At 41.0% G+C, this 22533-nt stretch overlaps 1 protein-coding gene across 1 annotated transcript in view; it reads left to right on the top strand.

The window, feature by feature from the left end:
• The window catches only part of LOC120575643 (polypeptide N-acetylgalactosaminyltransferase 10-like), a 109744-nt gene that overhangs the window by 76244 nt on the left and 10967 nt on the right, over window positions 1-22533 (top strand). The window contains exons 5-8 of the mRNA XM_039826458.1: window positions 6027-6212; window positions 11221-11404; window positions 15385-15502; window positions 21641-21748. Of these exons, the coding sequence (XP_039682392.1) occupies window positions 6027-6212; window positions 11221-11404; window positions 15385-15502; window positions 21641-21748 (596 nt within the window). The remainder of the gene's footprint in view (window positions 1-6026; window positions 6213-11220; window positions 11405-15384; window positions 15503-21640; window positions 21749-22533) is intronic.

Here is a 22533-nt window from a genome sequence, read left to right as displayed (position 1 = left end):
CATTACATTATGTCCAGTTCATTTGAACTACAGATCCACTACCCAATCTGGCAAACTTGCATGATGTAATGTAATGGACAATTCCGCTTCCAACCTGTAGGGGGACCGAAGTGGGAAAAGTTACCTAGTGTTGCTTTAAATGTATTAAGCTGGAGACATCTTTTAGTTACTTTGTTTACTCGTTATTTTTTGTAAAGGAAAACCGTGTGCAGCTCTATTATCTAGGCAAATGCAATTATCGGTAAAAGCAGATATTTAATGTTTTAAAAAACAGATTGGGATCGGTGGCAAAAAAAGCTCATCGGGACATCCCTAGTCAAAAGTAAACTGTAAAAAAAAAATATTTCTTCCTCTACAGTTCATTGTTTTTTCTCTGTTTTGCTCATGCATATTTATTTGATGTGCAGTTTTAGAAAGAGTTTATATATAGATAACCGCAAACAATAGGGATTTAATCATCTTTTATGGTCTGAACTCTGGAGTATGATGTGCACTAAGACTGTAGCATAGCTAAAATCTATCAGTGAAACTGTAATAGAGCCAATATTATGAGATATTCAGGGTCAGCATGGTTTTAGGTCTTACGTTTGATACTTTCCAGGTACGTGGCACAACTTGTGCGTTCAGCACACATCAGATCAGCTCAGTAGAAACCTCAAGAACCCTTTTCTTTTAACGATGGAAGCAAAAATTCAAACTGGGGCAGGAAGAAAATTGACAGAGTGGGATGGAGTTCACAAGGGCATTGGAATATGTTGCTGAGAAGATAAAGGACCAGCTCCAGTCATTGGTGGCGTGCCAGAGCATTTTGGGATTAATCCACCACCCTGGGAACAGAGCTCAGAGCCATACTGGATCCACTGTGTCTCAACGCTAATTCAATTTCTTAAAAATGCATTAGGAGGGATTTTGCTAGTGGTATTTGTGGTGGAAATGTATGTGTGGGCACCTATGTCATTGTGTGTGAGTTTGTGTTCATTTTATGCAGCAAGCCCACAGTGCCTCATAGATTTGGATTATGGATTTAACACTGACACATCTGCAAGTCCCCCTTTCTCTAAAGTAAAAAAAAAAATAATAATCACCAGAGGCATTTTAGCATGATTTAAACCATGACCAACAGGGGACCTCCAAAATGTCCTCTGTTGGCCAGAAGTCCCCTTTTGTTTAGGTTGATAAGACACACACACACACACACACACACACACACACACACACACACACACACACACACACACACACACACACACACACACATACAAACACACAAAAAAAGCAAAACTTAAGAACCTAATCACACATTTAATATTGCATTTTTAAATTGGATTTTTTTTTTTGCAACTGGAAACCAAAAGAGTGTTGTCTTGTATAACATGGTAAGAGGGGCATTTTGCATAGACATGATTTAATCATGATTTAAAGCATGACCAACAGGGGACTTCCAAAATGTCCTCTGTTGGCGAGAAGACCCTTGTTGGTTAATGTGTAACAATGCTGAAGTCTACTGTTGGATAGGTTGGTAAGAGGCGCACACACACACACACACACACACACACACACACACACACACACACACACACACACACACACACACACACACAAGACTGAAGAACATCATTCACACATTAAGTATTGCATTCAAATTGTATTTTTTTAACTGGAAACCAAAGAGAGTGTTTCCTACAAAAAAGTGGCATTGGAAAGAAATGAAGTCACATTAGCTCACTAGCTGATTTTTTTATTTACAGTAAAAAGGATATATTACAAGTCCACACAAGTAGAACATGCTAAGAGGGCCTTTTTGCAGTTAAGTTGTATGTGTTGTAGTGAAAGTCCAGAATTGACTAACTACTCTTTACTTTAAACACTCCAGACACCAGGTGTGATTTCAGTTCATGGGACATGCATCAAAGTGAGACAGGCCCAAGCTAAAAAAACACATTTTATCAATGACATGTTAAATGCACACAGACACTTTGACAAGAGCCTGAGGCGCTAATTCATGTTTGAGTACGGCCCCATGCGAGCAGATGAAAGAAGGCTGGGCAGCCACAGCACCGTCCACAGGAGAAATAAGTGAGCGACACGCTGCAGGGAGGTATAGCAAAACAGAAAGAGATGGATGGCATGCTGGAAGTTCAGGTCTGTGCTGAATAAATGCCCTGGATTCTTATCGCCAACCCGGTGTGAGAAGAGCGATTCATCCCTCTGCTCTGCATTGTGAAATGACCCCGACATCCACAACGCCTCAGCCCTCCAATCTCCTCCGCTTCACATTTTAATAAAGACTAATGTGTTTGCCGACATCAGCGTGCTCTCATTAGCGTGATTAATTGCCTCCTTGCTTTTGGTAAACAGTATGAGCAGTTTTCCAAGTTATTCAGCCAAAATTAACCAATCATAATTAAATGCTCCGATCTTTCTCCCTCACCTCTCCCCACACAAGCTCTCCTCACACGCGGGGCGAACATTTGTTGATTAATGTTGCCTCGCTTCCTGTCATTTGCAGGATGATGTAAGCGTCACTTTGTGTAGGGTGAGCGTTTATGAAGAGCCAGAGTCAGGCTCGTAATGGTCAGGTTTTAATGGGTTTATTGCACGAGCGTACAGGGAGGACGGCTCGCCTTTTCGGCGCAGTTTGGCGCCGACCTCACGGACCCCTTTCGCCCTTGTTGCAATGTCACTCTTTACAGCATGTAGGTCAGCTGCTGTGCAACACAATAAACAAAGCAACAACAAATAAAGATGGCTGACCTTCACAGGATGCAGAGAGTATGTAAAGGAGAGACAAAGCATCACATAAATCTGAAAATTGGGGATGAAGAGATGAGGGATTGGATTTGGGATTTGTATCTGATGGGGCGACATAGAGGAAGACGGTAAGAGATAAAAAAACAAAAAGCGAATGATGGCTTTAAACAGCATCACAAACACTAAACCTAAAAGTTGAGGTTGGATTGATTATTTGCAGAACTGATTGCTGTATTGAGGCCTTGTGTAGTGTCCAACACTAAACCTGCTACATTTACATTGCTACGTTTTGGTGACGTGTAGCATTCTGTCGCCTCCATTCCACAATACAATGTTAGAGTAGCTGTATATTAATAAGCGCATATTTAAAAAGTCCTGCTCATGCCATCACGGGGTCAGCCCTATGTTCCCACAGCCCAATGTTCCCACATTTTTAAGAATTCTTTTTTTTCACTGAAAATTAGGCCCTATGTTCCCAAAGCCCTATGTTCCCACATTTATAAGATTTTTCCTAAAATTAGGCCCCCAATTGGGGTTAGGGTTAGGGGGATAAAATCTGCTACAAATTTATGAAAAAGGAAATGTGGGAACATAGGGCCTAATTTTAAAAAGAAATCTTTGCCGTCTCACACTAAGACATTACAATCCCAAACAAATGTCCCTGTCCACAAATCAACACACAAACAGCGTTTTTTAAAAGCCTTCACCCTTACCAGAGTTTTCTAAAAGCTGTTAACAAAGTCCTAAAACATAGTTTTTGTGTGGACGAAAGGCCAAAAAGCATAGAAAAGCTTTTTTTTTTTTTTTTAAATACCCGTGTTTGTGTGTTCTAGGTCTAAGATCAGTTTCCAACAGATGAAGTTAAAGGTCAACTTCTCATCTTCTCAGAGTCTCGCTCTCTGGTCTTGTCGACAGGCAGCGCTGTGGCTTTTTGTAAAGAATCTGTCAAAGTTATATTTCATGTTTTCACTGCTTCAGGAATGATTTCTTTTCAAACCACTGGGAGCAGGCAGGGCTCATACTGTCATCCTCAAAAATGAGATTTTAGTGTAAGAAAATCTAACTTTTACGTGTGCTTGAAAATGTCAAAATCCCACAGGCTTCAGAAAACTGAAGAAAAGTCATTTCCCATTCATCTGTGTGAGGGAGGTTTGTTATGTAAAGGCATTGAGGGACCTGTACAACTTTTGTTGAAAGTTTAAAAAGTTTCCCATCCCAAATGTGTCCTTCACTGCTACTGCAGTAAGCATCCATCTATTTTCTAAACTGCTTATCTTGTGCAGGGTTGCAGAGGGCTGGAGCCTATCCCAAACTGCCAGCATGCAGTGGGGAAAAGGCAAAGTACACCCTGGACAGGTTTCGTGTCTATCACAGGGTACTGCTGTTACAGTACCACTGCACTGCAACCTATGCTGTAAATACAGCTAAACACACACACACACACACACCACACACACACACACACACACACGTTAAAGGGAAGTTATTTTAACACAGTTATATATAGAAGCAGAAAAAAAGAGTTTTTAGCTTTTTTAAACGACCAAACTTCAAACGTCAAAGATCAGACCTGGTCAGGCTGTTCTCATGAGCCATTCGTACACATAGCTACCAAAAGTAAAGCATAATGTACAGTAATGTGTATGTATTTCACATATTTTTTGCTGTATGCACCACATTGACTGCTGCTGTATAAAAAAAAAAGCTGTTAGGGTCATAAAATACAGAGCTTTCAAGCCGGGGAAGCAGAGTTTGCTTCTCGGGGGAAAAGTTTTCCTAAACTTAACTGTCGTTGCTGCATGACGCCAGAGATGGGGACTCGAGTCTAAGACTTTGACTCGAGTCGCACTTAAGCCGCACAAACAGTGACTTCAGACTTGAATCGGCCCAAAAGACTTCAGACTTGACGCTGACTCGAGCTTCGAGACTCGTCAACAACCTGTTTTCATGCAATTATTGTTTTTTTAAATCTAAATTCATTCATGTATTTTTCTTTTATTGGCGCATATACATTGGGGAAACGAATGACGAGCTGCATGTCCCCTGCCCTCTGCCATAATGTGCAACGTAACGCATGCGCTGTGCCTATGTGCGCACACTCAAATATCAAAAAATGCATTGACGATGGCGACACCAAGTCCTCCCAGAGTTGTGCCTTTTGTCATTAGTTTTGCTTTAAATAACTTTGTAATCAGTGGCAGTAAGCTAACAGCTACATGCAAGGTGTGTGGCACCAAGATAAATGATGCCGGATCAACAACGTCAAACTTCATCAGGCATCTCAAAACGCACCCAGATAGGTCAGTCACCTGCAAATGTGAAAGAGACGTTACATTTAACATATATCGTCACAGGTAACAAGCTAACCATCGCAAAGTGTTGTGCTAATGCTGGGAACAGGCACATTGTATCTTTATAGTTGTATCCATATGATGTGACAGACTTAGATTAATATTTCACCAGGTCAGAGGGCTAGAGGGATGTGTTAAGTAGAACCCATATGTAAGTTATCTTACAACTGAATTTGATACTGTACTGTATGGATGGTAGCTACAGGACATGCTTTGAATTCATAAGATTTAACAATACAGTGTTAGGGACAGATCATATGGCCAGAGACTTGAGACTTGACTTGAACTTGCACCTCAAAGACTTGAGACTTGACTTGGACTTCCAAAAAATGACTTGTGAACATCACTGCATGACGCTCACTTTTTGTCAGCTAAACTCAACTGTAATGTCCGAAACAGGAGGGGCTAGGAGGGGAGGCATGAGGCGGCACTGCCCCCCCTGAAGTATTATTGCCCCCCACCCTCTCAATCCATTGGGCTAGAGTGCTGTCAATCTAGTAGATTGTGATTTCAGAATCTGTGACTTGGCTGCATCGTCTGCCAATTTTTCCAGCCCTTGTCACATGACCAATCAATGTTTCCATGATGACTATACAAAATTCTGATACCATGGAACCAGCAATGGAATTTTTTTAGCCTATGGAAATGTATTGTATTTGGATATACAATTTGTTTAAAATGAAAACAATGGAAATTAATAATGAATGCGATATGTGTGGTTTGTTTAGCAGCATTGTGTTGTTATATCCTATCTAATATTTCCTATATTTCTAAATAGTTTCCTATATTTCTAAGCAGTCACCACCCGGGGCCACCCCTGATTATTGGTCCCCTTGTGCCACCCAACATAATCGCCCCTGGAAATTGTGACGCTTTGAATCCCCCCCTTCCTATCCCCTCCTTCCTCCCCTGCCCTCTGTACAGAGCACCTAAAGGTGGCGCTGGAGGAGTATATGATGCGGATGCCGAAGGTTCGCATCCTGAGGACCAAGAAGAGGGAGGGGCTGATCAGGACTCGTCTGCTGGGAGCGGGCGCCGCTAAAGGAGAAGTCATCACCTTCCTGGACTCCCACTGTGAGGCCAACGTCAACTGGCTGCCTCCACTGCTGGGTGAGCAACACAAAAATTATTAGCTACATCAAAACTCCTGTTAAGACACATAACAATGTAAAGCTCAACCCAGCTGAACTGCCTATTTCACTGGCTAGTATCTCTGTATTCACAGCAGTTTGAAAAAGAAGATATCACTCGGGGCCTTTTATGATTTGCTAAATTCTTTATTCTTTATTCCTTAAACTGCCAGACTCATATCAGCATGGCTTGTACAGCTTTGAACCGGCTGAAGCCTTTACAGGTCTCCACAACTCTCACCGTCACTTTTATATGTACACTGTCTAATGAAAATACAGAGGGGCAGTTTGACTTACATGTTACAGCCTCAGATAAAGAAATGACTGAAATTCATTACCCACAATGTTACAGTTAGCGTTAGCTACATTATTGGTAGATAGATTGACTGTAGCTAACAAATAGTTGCTAACGCCGCCTTCCCACTGGCACTTGAAATCAGCTCCGGAATACGGATGACCAACTGACACAATTTTTTTTGCACCGCACTCGTTCAGACCCCATTCGCATGCGGTCTGCGAATCTCCATAGAAAATTAATGACTTCCGGTCGTTTCACAGCCGTATCGGAGCTGATTTGAAGTGCCAGTGGGAAGGCTTGAGCCTTTCTTAAGCTAACTTATGCTACATTGTCACACAGGGGTATTAAATAGTTTGATTCATGGAAATGAACAAAGCGACAGAGAATGGCAGTTTTAAAACCTAGTTTCAGTTAATAAAAGTTAAGCCTAATGTCTTCTTCTTTGTGTGCCTCTTACATACCAACACATTCTCACTCCCAGCACGTCAACAAGCAACGCTTGGTCAGGTGCCTTTGGTGTTTGTTACTGACGCAAAAAGTCTTCTTTAGCTTCCAGCCCTTTGGCATCATTTTTCGACGCACTTGGTTGGGACTCTTGGCATCACTTTTTAACGCGCTGCGTTGGGACGTACTTTTAACTGACATGCAGGACAAGACGGGACAGTTAGGTTTAGGAAAAGATCATGGGTAGGGGGGTATGGGTTACAAAATGTATGTTTCGGTGACAAGAACGGGACATGAACCCCGGTCTCCTGGGTGAAAGTCCTGTGTTGTCTTTCATAATACTCGCTACCGTTGTCGCTCATAGTACTACGTCATCTTACAGCGCCGCGGTCCAGCTGCTGCTCTGCCCGGTGAGTTCCATACAGACGCTTAAGTTTGATTTATGGGTCGGTATCTGACACTGAGGACCACTGACCAAGCGTACAAGTTGGGAGTGAGAACGGGTTGTAACATACATTGCCTAACGAAAACCACGAAGAGTAACCACTTCCACCTGCAACAGAATTTCCTGTATACAGATGACCATCATGGTTGTCCCATACACCATCTTTGCTGCTGCCAGTTTCTTCTCAAAATATGCTCACTTTTCCAAAGAATTTGCACGTAAAAAATCTTTCAAAAAATGTTTTTTTTTTTTACTTTCCTAAAATGTCCCCACTTTTGCAAAAAGCCTTAATTTTACCACATACAGTGCCTTGCGAAAGTATTCGGCCCCCTTGAACGTTTCGACCTTTTGCCACATTTCAGGCCTCAAACATAAAGATATAAAACTGTAATTTTTTGTGAAGAATCAACAACAAGTGGGTCCCAATTATGAAGTGGAACAAAATTCATTGGCTATTTCAAACTTTTTTAACAAATAAAAAACTGAAAAGGTGGGCGTGCATCAGGCGAGTATCAGACCACTACAAATCTACGAAGACCCGGCCGTCCCTCTAAACTTTCAGCTCATACAAGGAGAAGACTGATCAGAGATGCAGCCAAGAGGCCCATGATCACTCTGGATGAACTGCAGAGATCTACAGCTGAGGTGGGAGACTCTGTCCATAGGACAACAATCAGTCGTATACTGCACAAATCTGGCCTTTATGGAAGAGTGGCAAGAAGAAAGCCATTTCTTAACGATATCCATAAAAAGTGTCGTTTAAAGTTTGCCAAAAGCCACCTGGGAGACACACCAAACATGTGGAAGAAGGTGCTGTGGTCAGATGAAACCAAAATCGAACTTTTTGGCAACAATGCAAAACGTTATGTTTGGCGTAAAAGCAACACAGCTCATCACCCTGAACACACCATCCCCACTGTCAAACATGGTGGTGGCAGCATCATGGTTTGGGCCTGCTTTTCTTCAGCAGGGACAGGGAAGATGGTTAAAATTGATGGGAAGATGGATGGAGCAAAACACAGGACCATTCTGGAAGAAAACCTGATGGAGTCTGCAAAAGACCTGAGACTGGGACGGAGATTTGTCTTCCAACAAGACAATGATCCAAAACATAAAGCAAAATCTACAATGGAATGGTTCACAAATAAACATATCCAGGTGTTAGAATGGCCAAGTCAAAGTCCAGACCTGAATCCAATCGAGAATCTGTGGAAAGAACGGAAAACTGCTGTTCACAAACGCTCTCCATCCAACCTCACTGAGCTCGAGCTGTTTTGCAAGGAGGAATGGGCAAAAATGTCAGTCTCTCGATGTGCAAAACTGATAGAGACATACCCCAAGCGACTTACAGCTGTAATCGCAGCAAAGGTGGCGCTACAAAGTATTAACTTAAGGGGGCTGAATAATTTTGCGCCCAATATTTCAGTTTTTTATTTGTTTAAAAGGTTTGAAATATCCAATAAATTTCGTTCCACTTCATGATTGTGTCCCACTTGTTGTTGATTCTTCACAAAAAATTACAGTTTTATATCTTTATGTTTGAGGCCTGAAATGTGGCAAAAGGTCGAAAAGTTCAAGGGGGCCGAATACTTTCGCAAGGCACTGTATCCCCTCTCTTTAAAATAATGTCCTCAATCTCAAGGTCCCCTCACAGATTGAAGTAACACAGCACACACACTCACACGCCACCCCTACTGTGAGAATAAGCGCTTCCTCTCCTGGCTGATGGACTTGCTCACAAACGGTCTCCCTTTCTCAATTACCCTTTTTCCATTAAGGACCCTTGTTCGGCTCTGTTTTCCCAGCATGGCGTCTTCCCAGATGGAAGCATTTTAACAACAAACTTTATGACCCACGTTACCTCTCTGTCAAGCTCTCCACACAATATTTGGGAATTGAATGTGTGTCTGCCAGTGTGTAACATACGCAGGCAGTCATCTTGTTTTTACAGTGCAATGTCACACTTGGAATATTATTAATTGAGCGAAGGTAAGGAAGATGTGACAAAATAATGAGTAAAATTTAGTTTTACATGCATGTTTGCATCATCTTTGGCATTGAAATGACAGCAATATAATAATCTGTAATGATCTATAATGTCCATTTTAAAAGAGGAAGTGGGAAAAAGCCAAACATAGAGGACATAGGTCGTTTATTTCTACCCTCTACATTTTTTTTTTATTTCTTTCTTTTAGAAATGAACGTTCCTAGAGGTGGCAGGAAATGTGACTCATTTTTCGTCCTTATATCTTAACCAGAGAACGTAAAGGTCACAGTTTTAAGCACATCTTTAAGGTTTTAAAACATTCACCGTTTGGTTAGTTTTAGGTACAAAAACGGATTGGTTAAGTTTAGAAAAAGATTGTGGTTTGTGTTTAAAATCATCTGCTGCGTTACATGACGCAGAGTGTGACGCAGTTCCATTTGTTCTGTAAAGTTGAAAAAATAAATCGCAATTTTCTTTTATTTTCAAACAGGACATGAATCCTGATTTCCTGAGTGAAAGTCCTGCTTCACTCCTTTCAAAATGACTATGGCCACTAGAGGGCGCCGCAACTATAAATGTTAATATGAGCCATAATTGCTGCTTGAACAAACGACTTATGTGGGTGTTTTTCGGGGGGAGAAAATGAATCACTCACCTACGTTACACACCTACAGTACAGTACTTCATCGAAATGTCGTCAAAGAAACGGCAAGTCTGCACCCTCACTCATGACTTACCTTGAATATGGTTTTAGTTTGTGTCACAGATGAGCTTGGAAACCAGGCTAGACTCGCTGTAAGAAGTGATTCCAAGAAATTTAAAGCTGTTCTTTTTGAAGAATATATTCAGAGTGGGCACACAGGATGTAGTGGCATATGAGATGAGAAAAAGCTATGTTCTAAAAGTCAAAGTGAAGGACTTCTATGTGGCCAAAACATCAGGCATTTTTTTTTAAAGTCATAGTATAAAACCCCAAGTGGCCCTTCCAGGATTTCCATGGTACAGGAAGGTTAATGGTATGTGTTATTTAACAGTTTTTTCAGTTGTAGCCTCTTGTTATCCTCATGTGTATGATATAATTCCCTTCGTAAGCCAGTTGGTAGCTATAGCATTTTTTTGACCCAGTCACATTTGCGTAAAAAGTAAATCCTATAGCCATTATTTCGTCTGTTAGACGTCTATATGTAGTGGTTCAACGGACATCTAATTGATGGCTAGGCTTTATTTGGGCTGTGGTTAGACGTCTACTAAACTTTCACTGACAGACGAAATTTAGCCATGTTTTTGCCTAGACGTCAGGTTTAGGTAGAAACGGCTATCAAACTTCTTTTAAACGCAATTGCTTGCTGGTCAGTTCTGGTTACACTGTTGTTGTTGTAGATGTGGTGTTGAGGCAGCAATCAGTGCCACAGATCAATACATATTTTCATCTTCAACCCCTACAGAAAAACCGGAGTGGAAATGTTTTTGGCTATGAGCAGTAGAGAGTTGCTCATCCCTCGTCAGACCTTATTTCTCTGAGCCAACACACTGGCAAGTCTGTCTCAGAGACGGTCGATCTGCGTCTGACGTGTCGAGAGCTCGGTGGGAAAAGGGGCATAGTGCATGCACGCATATATGCACACTGTCTTTCTTCCTGAGCACCCACTGACTTCCTCCTTTACCACTGTAGATGAAGACACACAAAACACACACACCAATAGACAAACAAACTCAACTCCTAAGTCCGTAACAATAAAGCCTTGTTTGTGTTTGAAAAGCCATTGGATTTGAACTGATCAAACGTCACCCATCTGTCTGCCTGTGTCCCTCAGACCGAATAGTCCAGAACAGGAAGACCATCGTGTGTCCGATGATCGACGTGATCGACCACGACAACTTTGGCTACGACACGCAGGCGGGGGACGCCATGCGAGGGGCGTTTGACTGGGAGATGTACTACAAACGGATACCCATCCCTCCGGAGCTGCAGGGCGACGATCCCAGTGAGCCCTTTGAGTGAGTGACAACACACTCTACTTAGATTAAATCATATTGTCTATCAGTGATCGGTCTCTTTGATTGCATTATGCTCCGATAGCTTTATGCTTCGTCTCCACTAAGTAAGGACAAACAAGCTTGAAACTGTAAATGTGTTGCTTTGACTGAATGCATCTAGTATGTTTTCATTTTTAAGCGGCATTTTGGGACAAAAACGATCTCTGTCCAACAAGAGTTTTGGCTCCAGAACTAATCTCCGTTCACATTAACACATCTGACAACACATCAGATGACTATTCACACACACTGGGCATGAGCGTGTATATGTTTAAAATACAGAAAATACTTTGTAGAAAGAACAACAATGGTGAAAAGTACAGTAAGAGGATTATGAGGGATTTATTAGCTTGAAGTGACTACGAGGTGGAACTGTTACTGAAAGGTATGTAAGCCTACCTAACCAATAAGACTGACTGATGTGCGTCCTCCTTACCAAAGGTCTCCATTTGTGCCCGTCCAGACTACAAAGCAACCCCAGAGTTTTCAAACCAAAATGAGGGCACTGGTGTTTCCAAATGTCTCTGTTTTAGGGGCTCGGAAATGATGTAGTAGTGTGGACTCGAGGCGTAAATGTAGCAAAAGAAATTTGTTTTTAAACCAAAAGGTATTAGTGTAGATGTAGCCTCGGAGCGAACCAACTGGAGGTTACTGAGCTTGTAGTCTATATCCACAACGTTCCACTTCCGGGATTGCTCCAGTGTTGCCGGAAATTCCACGGATGCACCTCACTTTCTTTTTGTTGAAATTTTAAACTCTGGTGGATTTGTGAGGACTATGGTTAACTGCTCCTCAGATCTCTGCAGGGTAAATCCAGACAGCTAGCTAGACTATCTGTCCAATCGGAGTTTTCTGTTACACGACTAAAACTACTTTTGAATGTACAAGTTCCACCAAAACAAGTTCCTTCCCGAGGCTGTTTTGCAGAGGCGCCATTGCTCCGTGCGGCGCTTAGCGCTACCCAAGACGATTGTGATTGGTTTAAAGAAATACCAATAAACCAGAGCACGTTTTTCTCCCATCCCGGAATGCTGTGTGGGCTAGCCAGACCTTCCTCCGCGGCGCTGTGGAATGCTGGCCTGGCAATGCGAGACTAGGAGCTTGCAACACCCCTCCACATACAGAATACATACACCCCACTACCTCGCTTAGCCTGATGTTTCAGGGGTGTGTAAGAGGTGGGGTACGGCTGAAAGCCCGTGTTTCATTACCATTTTACTTTTCTACTGAGAGCCCTGCAGAGGGTAAATCTATGTGCTCGTACAGCAGGCAGTACAGTGGAAGTCAAACACTGCCTAAGCAGCCACTTCACCGGTGCACTGCAGTGCTCCGTATCTGTGGACACTGTGTCAACACATGAATTAAACATTGCGCTCAGTGGCTTTCCTACTTACAGCCACACTGTTGTACCACAGCACACAGGTGCCGAATGCCTTTTTTCCTTTACCTATACGTCTAATCTGCGTTGCTTCATCGGCAACAGCAGAGCATCTTTATGCTGCAGACTGCGGGTGGGGATCACAGGGTACCTTTCAATACCTGAGACATGGCTCATGATACCGCTAAAATCACAACACAGCAATTCTGCAATAATCAATATGTTGCTAGACAATCCTATAATGATACTTTAGAATATCGGTCTAACTATGGATAGAAAATGTCCGTAAAAAGGTTAAGGGCAGGTTTTCTCTCTTTATTCACTGCAAGTCCAAACTGTTAGAAAACAGCACACTTCTGCTCCACAAGTTTTTCAGTCTGGGAATTAAAATGACATAGGTGTAATTTACAGAAAAGACACAAACCTTGCTATAGAGGAACTATGGGTCCAAACATTGGACTTAAATGAGTCTTTTCTTTTCATGCCACTTTCTACTTCTACTCCGCTACATTTCAGAGAGAAATATTGTACTTTTTACTCCACTACATTCATCTGTTACAGCTTTAGTTACTAGTTACTTTAGTTACTCCGCTACATTCATCTGTTCCAGCTTTAGTTACTAGTTACTTTAGTTACTCCGCTACATTCATCTGTTACAGCTTTAGTTACTAGTTACTTTAGTTACTCCACTACATTCACCTGTTACAGCTTTAGTTACTAGTTACTTTAGTTACTCCACTACATTCATCTGTTACAGCTTTAGTTACTAGTTACTTTAGTTACTCCACTACATTCACCTGTTACAGCTTTAGTTACTAGTTACTTTAGTTACTCCGCTACATTCATCTGTTCCAGCTTTAGTTACTAGTTACTTTAGTTACTAGTTACTTTAGTTACTAGTTACTTTAGTACTCCACTACATTCACCTGTTACAGCTTTAGTTACTAGTTACTTTAGTTACTCCACTACATTCATTTGTTCCAGCTTTAGTTACTAGTTACTTTAGTTACTCCACTACATTCACCTGTTACAGCTTTAGTTACTAGTTACTTTAGTTACTCCACTACATTCATTTGTTCCAGCTTTAGTTACTAGTTACTTTAGTTACTCCACTACATTCATCTGTTCCAGCTTTAGTTACTAGTTACTTTAGTTACTCCACTACATTCACCTGTTACAGCTTTAGTTACTAGTTACTTTAGTTACTCCGCTACATTCATCTGTTACAGCTTTAGTTACTAGTTACTTTAGTTACTCCACTACATTCATCTGTTCCAGCTTTAGTTACTAGTTACTTTAGTTACTCCACTACATTCATTTGTTCCAGCTTTAGTTACTAGTTACTTTAGTTACTCCACTACATTCATCTGTTACAGCTTTAGTTACTAGTTACTTTAGTTACTCCATTACATTCATCTGACATGATTCTTTAAATAACCTATTTTTAACTGCTCTTTCTTTAAAAGTCTTATACTGCACTGTACATTTTATTCTTGTCTTTTAATGATTTTAAATAGTTTGTAATTGTTTTCTAATTGCTCTTTACATTTATTTTTTTTGTCTTTTAATGCTTTGAAATTGTTTTTAATTGTTTTCTGTAAAGCACTTTGAATTGCCTTGTTGCTGAAATGTGCTATACAAATAAAGCTGCCTTGCCTTGCCTTGACAGCTTTAGTTACTAGTTACTTTACACATTAAGATTTTTGCACTCAAAACACATGTAGTTTATAACATCTGATGTTTAATAATAAACCAAACTACCCTACAGCTGAAATGATTATAATAATAATAATTGTAATAAGACTTTTTCTGCATTTAGTACTTTTGCTTTTAATACTTTAACTACATTTTCCTGATGATACTCACATACCTAAACTACTATTACCTCCAAAGTAAAAAAGAAAATGAATGCAGGACTTTTACTTTTAACAGAGTGTTTTTTACAGTGTGGTATTAGTACTTATTGTAAGTGAAGGATCTGAATACTTCTTCCACCGGTGCAGAGGTGTTTTGTAATCACTGCGAGATTCAGTTCAGCCTTGTCACCCTCGGAGGAGGAAAAACTGCAGAAAGCCGGCTGTTATCGCCACGGGACTCGTATCTGAGCTCAGTGCTCACGAGGCACAGGAAGCCCCGGTGTGTTTCTCGCCGCTGACAGCAGCTACAGTCGCTGCCCTGCTTAGCTTTAATTGATCCTCCTCAGGGATGCCTTTGGCGAGAGCAAACTACCTGCTGGCTGCCTGCCCCCGACTTCTACCTGATGAAAAAGCTCGTAACTATGACAGCCTGGTGTCAGCGTCTATTACAATAATAATACAGTTCTCTATCAAATTACTTCATAGTTATTTTGTGGAAGGAAAATGTACATTGTATAAAAATAGACTATTTCTATTTCTCTACATGTTATTACTACATTTTTATGACATTTTTTTTTTTTCTTTGCTGGTGAGGAGAAAGGAAAGTGATGATGCCCCTCTGCATGTAACTGTAAAGTGTTTAGGGTCATACTGTACAAAACTTGCTGCAAATACTAAGTGTGTATTGTATTGTGTGCGTCCTGCAGGTCTCCAGTGATGGCAGGTGGACTGTTCGCCGTGGACAGGAAGTGGTTCTGGGAGCTGGGAGGATATGACACGGGTCTGGAGATCTGGGGAGGAGAGCAGTACGAGATCTCCTTCAAGGTAAAAACGATCAAATCGCAAATTCACCGGGTGCACGTGAAGTTTTCACTTTTCGTCATCAAGCAATGCCATTGTCCTCTTTTCGTTTTTGTTTTTTTGTCACATCTATAATCACTTAGGACTTTATTTGTTTCCCTAACCTTACTCAATTAGTTTTTAGTGGGGCCTAAACCTAACCAACCAAGAAAAGAACGCTATTTTTATGTAGTTTTAATTAATGCCTTTGCTCGGGTCCGATTGTTCCCACCAAGTCACAGAATGATTCGGGGCAGGTAGAACGGCTCGATAGTAACACATTCTGACGGGTCACACGAGCCCTGGGTATCCTGCTCTGTCTTTGAGAAAATGAAAGCTCAGATGGGCCGATCTGGAATCTTCTCCTTATGAGGTCATAAGGAGCAAGGTTACCTCCTCTTTCTCTGCTTTGCCCGCCCAGAGAATTTGGCCCACCCATGAGACAGAGACATCATGGCTTTCAAACGAGCAAAGTGGCAGTTGGTCAAGGCCACACACACAAACACCCCCCCTCTCCTCCTCAACAGCTACAGACACAGAAATGGCACATCCTAAAGAAAGCTCATTGTGGGACTGGCTCTAGTGGCTGTGATTCTGCGTAAAGGCTGAATTTCGGGAAAGAGACTTCAGATACAGTATTAGGGGACCACTAAGGTCTATATAAAAGAGACTTCAGATACAGTATTAGGGGAAAACTAAGGTCTATATAAAAGAGACTTCAGATACAGTATTAGGGGACCACTAAGGTCTATATAAAAGAGACTTCAGATACAGTATTAGGGGACCACTAAGGTCTATATAAAAGAGACTTCAGATACAGTATTAGGGGAAAACTAAGGCCTATATAAAAGAGACTTCAGATACAGTATTAGGGGACCACTAAGGTCTATATAAAAGAGACTTCAGATACAGTATTAGGGGACCACTAAGGTCTATATAAAAGAGACTTCAGATACAGTATTAGGGGACCACTAAGGTCTATATAAAAGAGACTTCAGATACAGTATTAGGGGACCACTAAGGCCTATATAAAAGAGACTTCAGATACAGTATTAGGGGACCACTAAGGCCTATATAAAAGAGACTTCAGATACAGTATTAGGGGACCACTAAGGCCTATATAAAAGAGACTTCAGATACAGTATTAGGGGACCACTAAGGCCTATATAAAAGAGACTTCAGATACAGTATTAGGGGACCACTAAGGCCTATATAAAAGCACCCAAAGAACACCATGTCATGGAACCTTTTAATGAAGAACAACTAAAAGCTAACCGGGAAAATGACAGACAACAGGCAAGAATCCGAGTCAGTATTAGTAAAGAAAAGATCTTTGCGACAGCAGGCGTGGTAAAAACACTGCTGCTTTTGTGGTGGTGATGGCGCAGTGGATATGACACATACCTTTGGTGTGGCAGACCAGGGTTCAATTCCCACACCATTCATCAACAAATGTGTCCCTGAGCAAGACTCTTAATGTGACCTCTGACATATGGCAATATATAGCAATTGTAAGTCGCTTTGGATAAAAGCGTCAGCTAAATGACATGTCCGAAGTGGCCGCTAGAATCAACACAAACTGACAGTAACTTTAATCCCTGAACCTGAGGCTCCCACAGCTTGACCACTGCACGCTGTGATGCAGAAGTATAATCCACCCTGAAATGTAAAGAATAACTCAGCGCTTGCATGTTTTTTAAACCCTGAGCAACAGATGAGGATTTCTAACATTTAGCACTGCCAGTATGAAAAAAAACACCAGCCGTGACCCAGGGCTCAGCCTGATGTGAAAAGCTCTTATGTTTTTTAATACTGTTTTGAAGCTTATTTAAGTAATTACTGAGATAATATCCCATACCAAGGTTATTATTTGGCCCAAGATTATACTATTAAGTTTTGCTCTCGGCCCATGCCTAGCTGTGCCTCTACTTTGTGCCCACAGATATTCAATTTGGTTTCCCTTTTTAGTAAGATCTCCATTAGCTGATACCGAGCGGACAGCCTAGTCTCCTGAGGTGAGAAGATTAACAAGCTCTCATACTAATCCTTCCAACCAAACTGCTGCTCCTATGTGAAACACAATCACTTTCATTTGCTTGCTACAGTTAATCTAAAGCTCCATCCTGGTCACGCTGGTATGGGAACATCAAGCATTTCCAGCTCACAAACTGAAGAAATTTCGGCACACAGAGCACAGAGGCGATATGACCTTTTTTTTTTTTTTTATATCGCTCCGGCAGATTGGAGTTTCAGTTATGCAAACATTTCTCCGAGACAGAGCTGCTCTGGGGGCAGAAATAATTATAAACCTCCGTGGATGGAGCCAAGAAAACTAGTTATTCAGAGTGAAAGTTTGTTAACTGGAAAACAAGTTGGCAGAGGAAAACTTTTTCTGAAAGCATACGTTAAAAAATAAAATGACGATGTTTTTTCAGGTTCATTCCATTCAGATTGGTGTTGGGAGCCAGTACTAACCTTGAAGTATTTCAATTCCTGGTTCATATTGTCTTATTGCTGCCACTGACACTCAGTGTATATACGGAACGGTTTGTTTCATTTGTTCAAAGACACCAGTAGAGACACAAGTTTTTAGTTGCACTTTTAGGCAATGCTGGATTTTGTCTTGCAGCAATATGTTTGATCCATGCAGCTGAAAGTGAACGTTGTTGTTCTGCAGTTTCCATCAGCTGAGCTGTGTACACTCGTGTGATCTGAGTAGATTCACTGGTGGTGGAACTTCAACCCGTTCTCACTCCCAAACCCCTAACTAAGTGGTTTTACGTTAGAAACAAAAGTGACGCCAAATCGGCCCCGACGCACCGCGTCAAAAGGTGACGCCATTTCCAACGAGCGCGTCAAGAAATGGGTCCAAAGCGCCATCTGTCCAAGCGTAGACTTTTTTTCTACGTGCTGGGAGTGAGAATGTGTTTTTAAAACACCTGTATATACACTGAAGTCAACCTGAAGTCGGGTCATGGCAGGTGGACAGGAAGGTGACCACCGCCTCTCCAACCGTATTGAACTTTGCGTTGTCCATGCCTACACCTGGAAATCATTCTACGTATATGTAAAAAATCATGTAGATTTCATGTTCCATTATTCCTGTCCGTGTTCTTGAACTCCCAGCAGCTCCAGCCTGCTTCTATCCTTCAAATAGCATACATCCTATTTACATATTAAAGGATTTTACTCCTGAGAAACAATTTGGAAGCCATTCACCTCGTCCTTCTCATACCTAACTGGTTTGTTTCCATGTTTAAATCTAGACTTTCATTTCCCTACTTCACATTTTGCTATTGTCTTAAAAACAAAACCCTTTTTCCATCTCTCCGGCTGTCTCTTAAGTCTTTCTTTCATCGCCATCCTCTTCATTGCCTCCCTTTCTTTCTCAAGATTTATTTTCAGCATTGCAAGCCAAGAGGGAGAATCATCACTGTTGTCTTCATTATAGTCGGAGGATTAAAACGAGGAGCCACTGCTGGATATGTCTGTTATGCGAGATAGACAAGTGAAAGGAAAAGAAGCAAGATAAAATTACTTTCAATTTTTTTTACTTGAGCCAATCACATTAGGTGCATTAAAAGATATTAAAGTCTCATTGTATGATTTCAATATTTCAAAAAGAAAGCATGCATTGTTTTCCTGAACAGCGTTAGCGGTTAGTTTTTGCATTTGCCATTGTTTCTCCTGTACAAGCTGAATTACTGGTTACTAAACACTGTCATAAGATTCTATACAAAAGACTCATCCCAGCGGCTCAGTCTTTCTTTAGTCTCGCATTGACAGCTCCATCTCCCCAGCGCTGTGGAGTAAGGTCTGTCTACTGCTCTGGGTTCTTTCACAAATATGTGCTCATCCATGTGTAATTACTTCCACCAACTAATCAAAGTATTAGATGCCAAAGTTGCCTGCTTTCTTCTCGACAGGTAATTCAGTTGCTTGGCTAACTATAGCATGGTTGAGCATAACGCTAGAACGACGTCTAGGATACTTTTCCTCCCGTCAATGATGAAAACAAATTGTCTAACTTGTAACATAAACGTAATCATATGTGTCGTGATTGACCTCCGTCGCATCAGCTGATCTCTGACTCTGCTCACGGAGAAAAATATGTAGCCTACGCTGTAAACATTGCCTTACACTATTAATCTCGTACAATATACAGAATAACGATAGCACTGATACTTTACTAACATTAGCTTGCATTCCTTTGGGAACCTGATAGCTGATGTTTGCAATGAAACTGTCACTGCCCGATGTGAGTCAAGCGCAGATTTAATTAAATTCACTACACTATTGTGTACTAGGTCCTAAATCATTTTAAACAGGTCTTCAATTTTCCTGCGTCCATGTAACGCAGAGTCTAAGGCTCATTGAAATGTCTTTTTTTTTTTATTCCGTGGTGTTGTAGTTCTTTCTTTCGCTCGTCCAAATACAATTTGCTGTAAATGTACAGATTATTATTACTCCATGTCACTTTTATTCGATTGGAATACATTTATTTACTTTGCAAGTACTTTATGATGTTATATAGGTCTTACATTTCATTCATAAAGGTCTTAAAAAGTCTTGAATTTGACTTGGTAAAACCTGCAGAAACCCTGTCTCTGATCTGACCCTGCAACTCAGGTGAAGTCAGGTCACCATCATATCATAATTTGGTATTTGGGCTGTTTTCTCTTTGCTCTCCTGCCATTTCATCTTTATTGCCTCTCACTCTGAATTCACTCGTCTCTCTCCTCTTGGTCTCCGAGGATTTATAAGCCTGTTAGAACCACTGTACGTCATGCCGCTTTCTTCTTAGCCATCAGTCTCCTGCGCTTCTCCTTGATCGTCTCCTTCCTTCACCTCCCTTCTACCTTTCCACAACTTTCTAAAAACTTTCTTTCACTTGAATATTCTGCACTATGCATATTTATTTACATTTTTCACTCTGTCACCTCCTACTGTGCAATATACCCAAGGGCATAGCGGACACGGGGTAGTGGGGCGGACATGTACCCCGCATTTTCCATGTCGGTGCCCTCTGTCCTCTACACTTCCAACTAGGGGTGTTGAAATTAATTATTGCATCGATGCATCGCGATGCTGACCTAGACAATTCTGCATCAATGCAGTGACAGACAATAATGGATTATTGCCTACCTGTTGATTTTCCGGTCGCTGCTTTTTTTTTTTTTGCCTTCTGTGTTCAGATGCCGCTACATTCAGGAAGTGTCTTTTTTTATAAGCAGATGCAATAAAAAGGGGAGTTCACATATATCTGACAGCTTAAATTTGTTGATGAAAACCATGTGTTGAATCATGAGACCAGTGAAAAGTCACACCCCTACTTAACATGTCTGAGTTTATTTGAATGCAATATAAGTAGATGAATGTGCACATTACTCAGGTTGTGTCAGTTGATTTAGAGACTCATAGATATAGGCAATAATAAAGTAATATATGATAAAAAATATATACAAAAAAATATAAGGAGGAAAATTCATTAAATGTAATATTTAAGATCAATGTATATGATGGAATAGTGGCATTAGAATGTACCAGATGCCACCAAATTTGGGCTGTTACGGCCAAACATTTCTCCGAGGGAGGGCATGCCCCCAGACCTCCCTACACTACCCCAAAATGTCGGTGTTTGCATCAGTCATAAATGAAATGTAGGCTATTTGGAATCTGCAATTTGGTGAGACAACTGGGAGAAAATCTTTTCAATAAAAATCATCATCCAGAACAATCTGTAGGGGGACAGATTGTTCTGTTTGTAATTTCACTTCTGAAATTACATCTTCGCCCCGAAAATACCCTTTGTTATTAATCTGCACCTTATCTCATCTGTATATTTGTATTTTTTTCCTTGTCTGTATATATTAGAAGTGTTTATAGTGTACATATTAATATTGTTACTCTTATATATATCTATATATTTTTTATATTATTTCTTATTCAGTTGTGATTGAATTGTTGAGCTGCGGGATCAAAAAAAGTCTCTTATCTTCTTTTATCTTTCTGTCTTTTAATGCTAAGATGGACAAAGCTTCTATATACGATGCAGCTCCGCCTGATGAAAGAGCTTTCTCTCTCTCTCTCTCTCTCTCTCTCTCTCTCTCTCTCTCTCTGCAGGTGTGGATGTGTGGTGGTCGGATGGAGGACATCCCTTGCTCCAGGGTGGGACACATCTACAGGAAGTACGTCCCCTACAAAGTCCCTGGTGGAATCAGTTTGGCCAAGGTAATTCTTCGCACTGTACTGTATGCCTCCACGGGTCACGACAACATACAACACAGCAGATCGGTCACAGATTTTCCGCGGTCTCATACAGGGCTTCAGTGGAAGTACAGTGCTGTTAGATCAACTCTATACATCTGAGTCACAAAACAACAACAGATTACATTACATAGGAAGTAAGTAGGACTAATCTTTAAGATTGACAGCAGGGATAATTAATGCCTAATGGAAAACAGATCATATGCTTTATAACCATGTGAGCTCAAGTAGGAATAGCCACAGGGTACACCTGCTGTCTCTGCCCACCGAGCTCAGGCTGTTCTCATGAACCAAGTCATGGTTGTTGGTTTTCCTTGTTTTATTTTGTCAATTCATTCCCCGTGTGTTACTGTTTCCCTGTTATTTGTTCAAGGTTATGTGTTACCCGTGTTCTTTCTGTGTTCCCTGTTTGTTTTCCTAGTTCCATCCTTCTGCAGGTTTTCATGCTTCAGTTTCCTGTTTTATTTTGTAGTGTCTGTTTCTCCTGTGTCATGTCTTGTTTGACTTCCTGCCTTGTGTGTTTTCCCACCTTTGCGATTTTCTGCCCCGCCCTGATGTGTTCCAGCTGTTCATCAGCCCTCATGTCACCTGTCCCTCGTTACTACCCTCATTACCTTGTGCAGTGTTGGGAAGGATACTTTCAAAACGTATTTTGTTACAGAATACAGAATACATGCCCACAAATGTAATTTGTAACGTATTCCGTTACGTTACTCAATCTGAGTAACGTATTCTGAATACTTGGATTA

This window comes from Perca fluviatilis, chromosome 16 (genome assembly GCF_010015445.1).
Source record: "Perca fluviatilis chromosome 16, GENO_Pfluv_1.0, whole genome shotgun sequence".
Lineage (NCBI taxonomy): Eukaryota > Metazoa > Chordata > Actinopteri > Perciformes > Percidae > Perca > Perca fluviatilis.
This window is presented reverse-complemented; position numbering and strand designations above follow the sequence as displayed.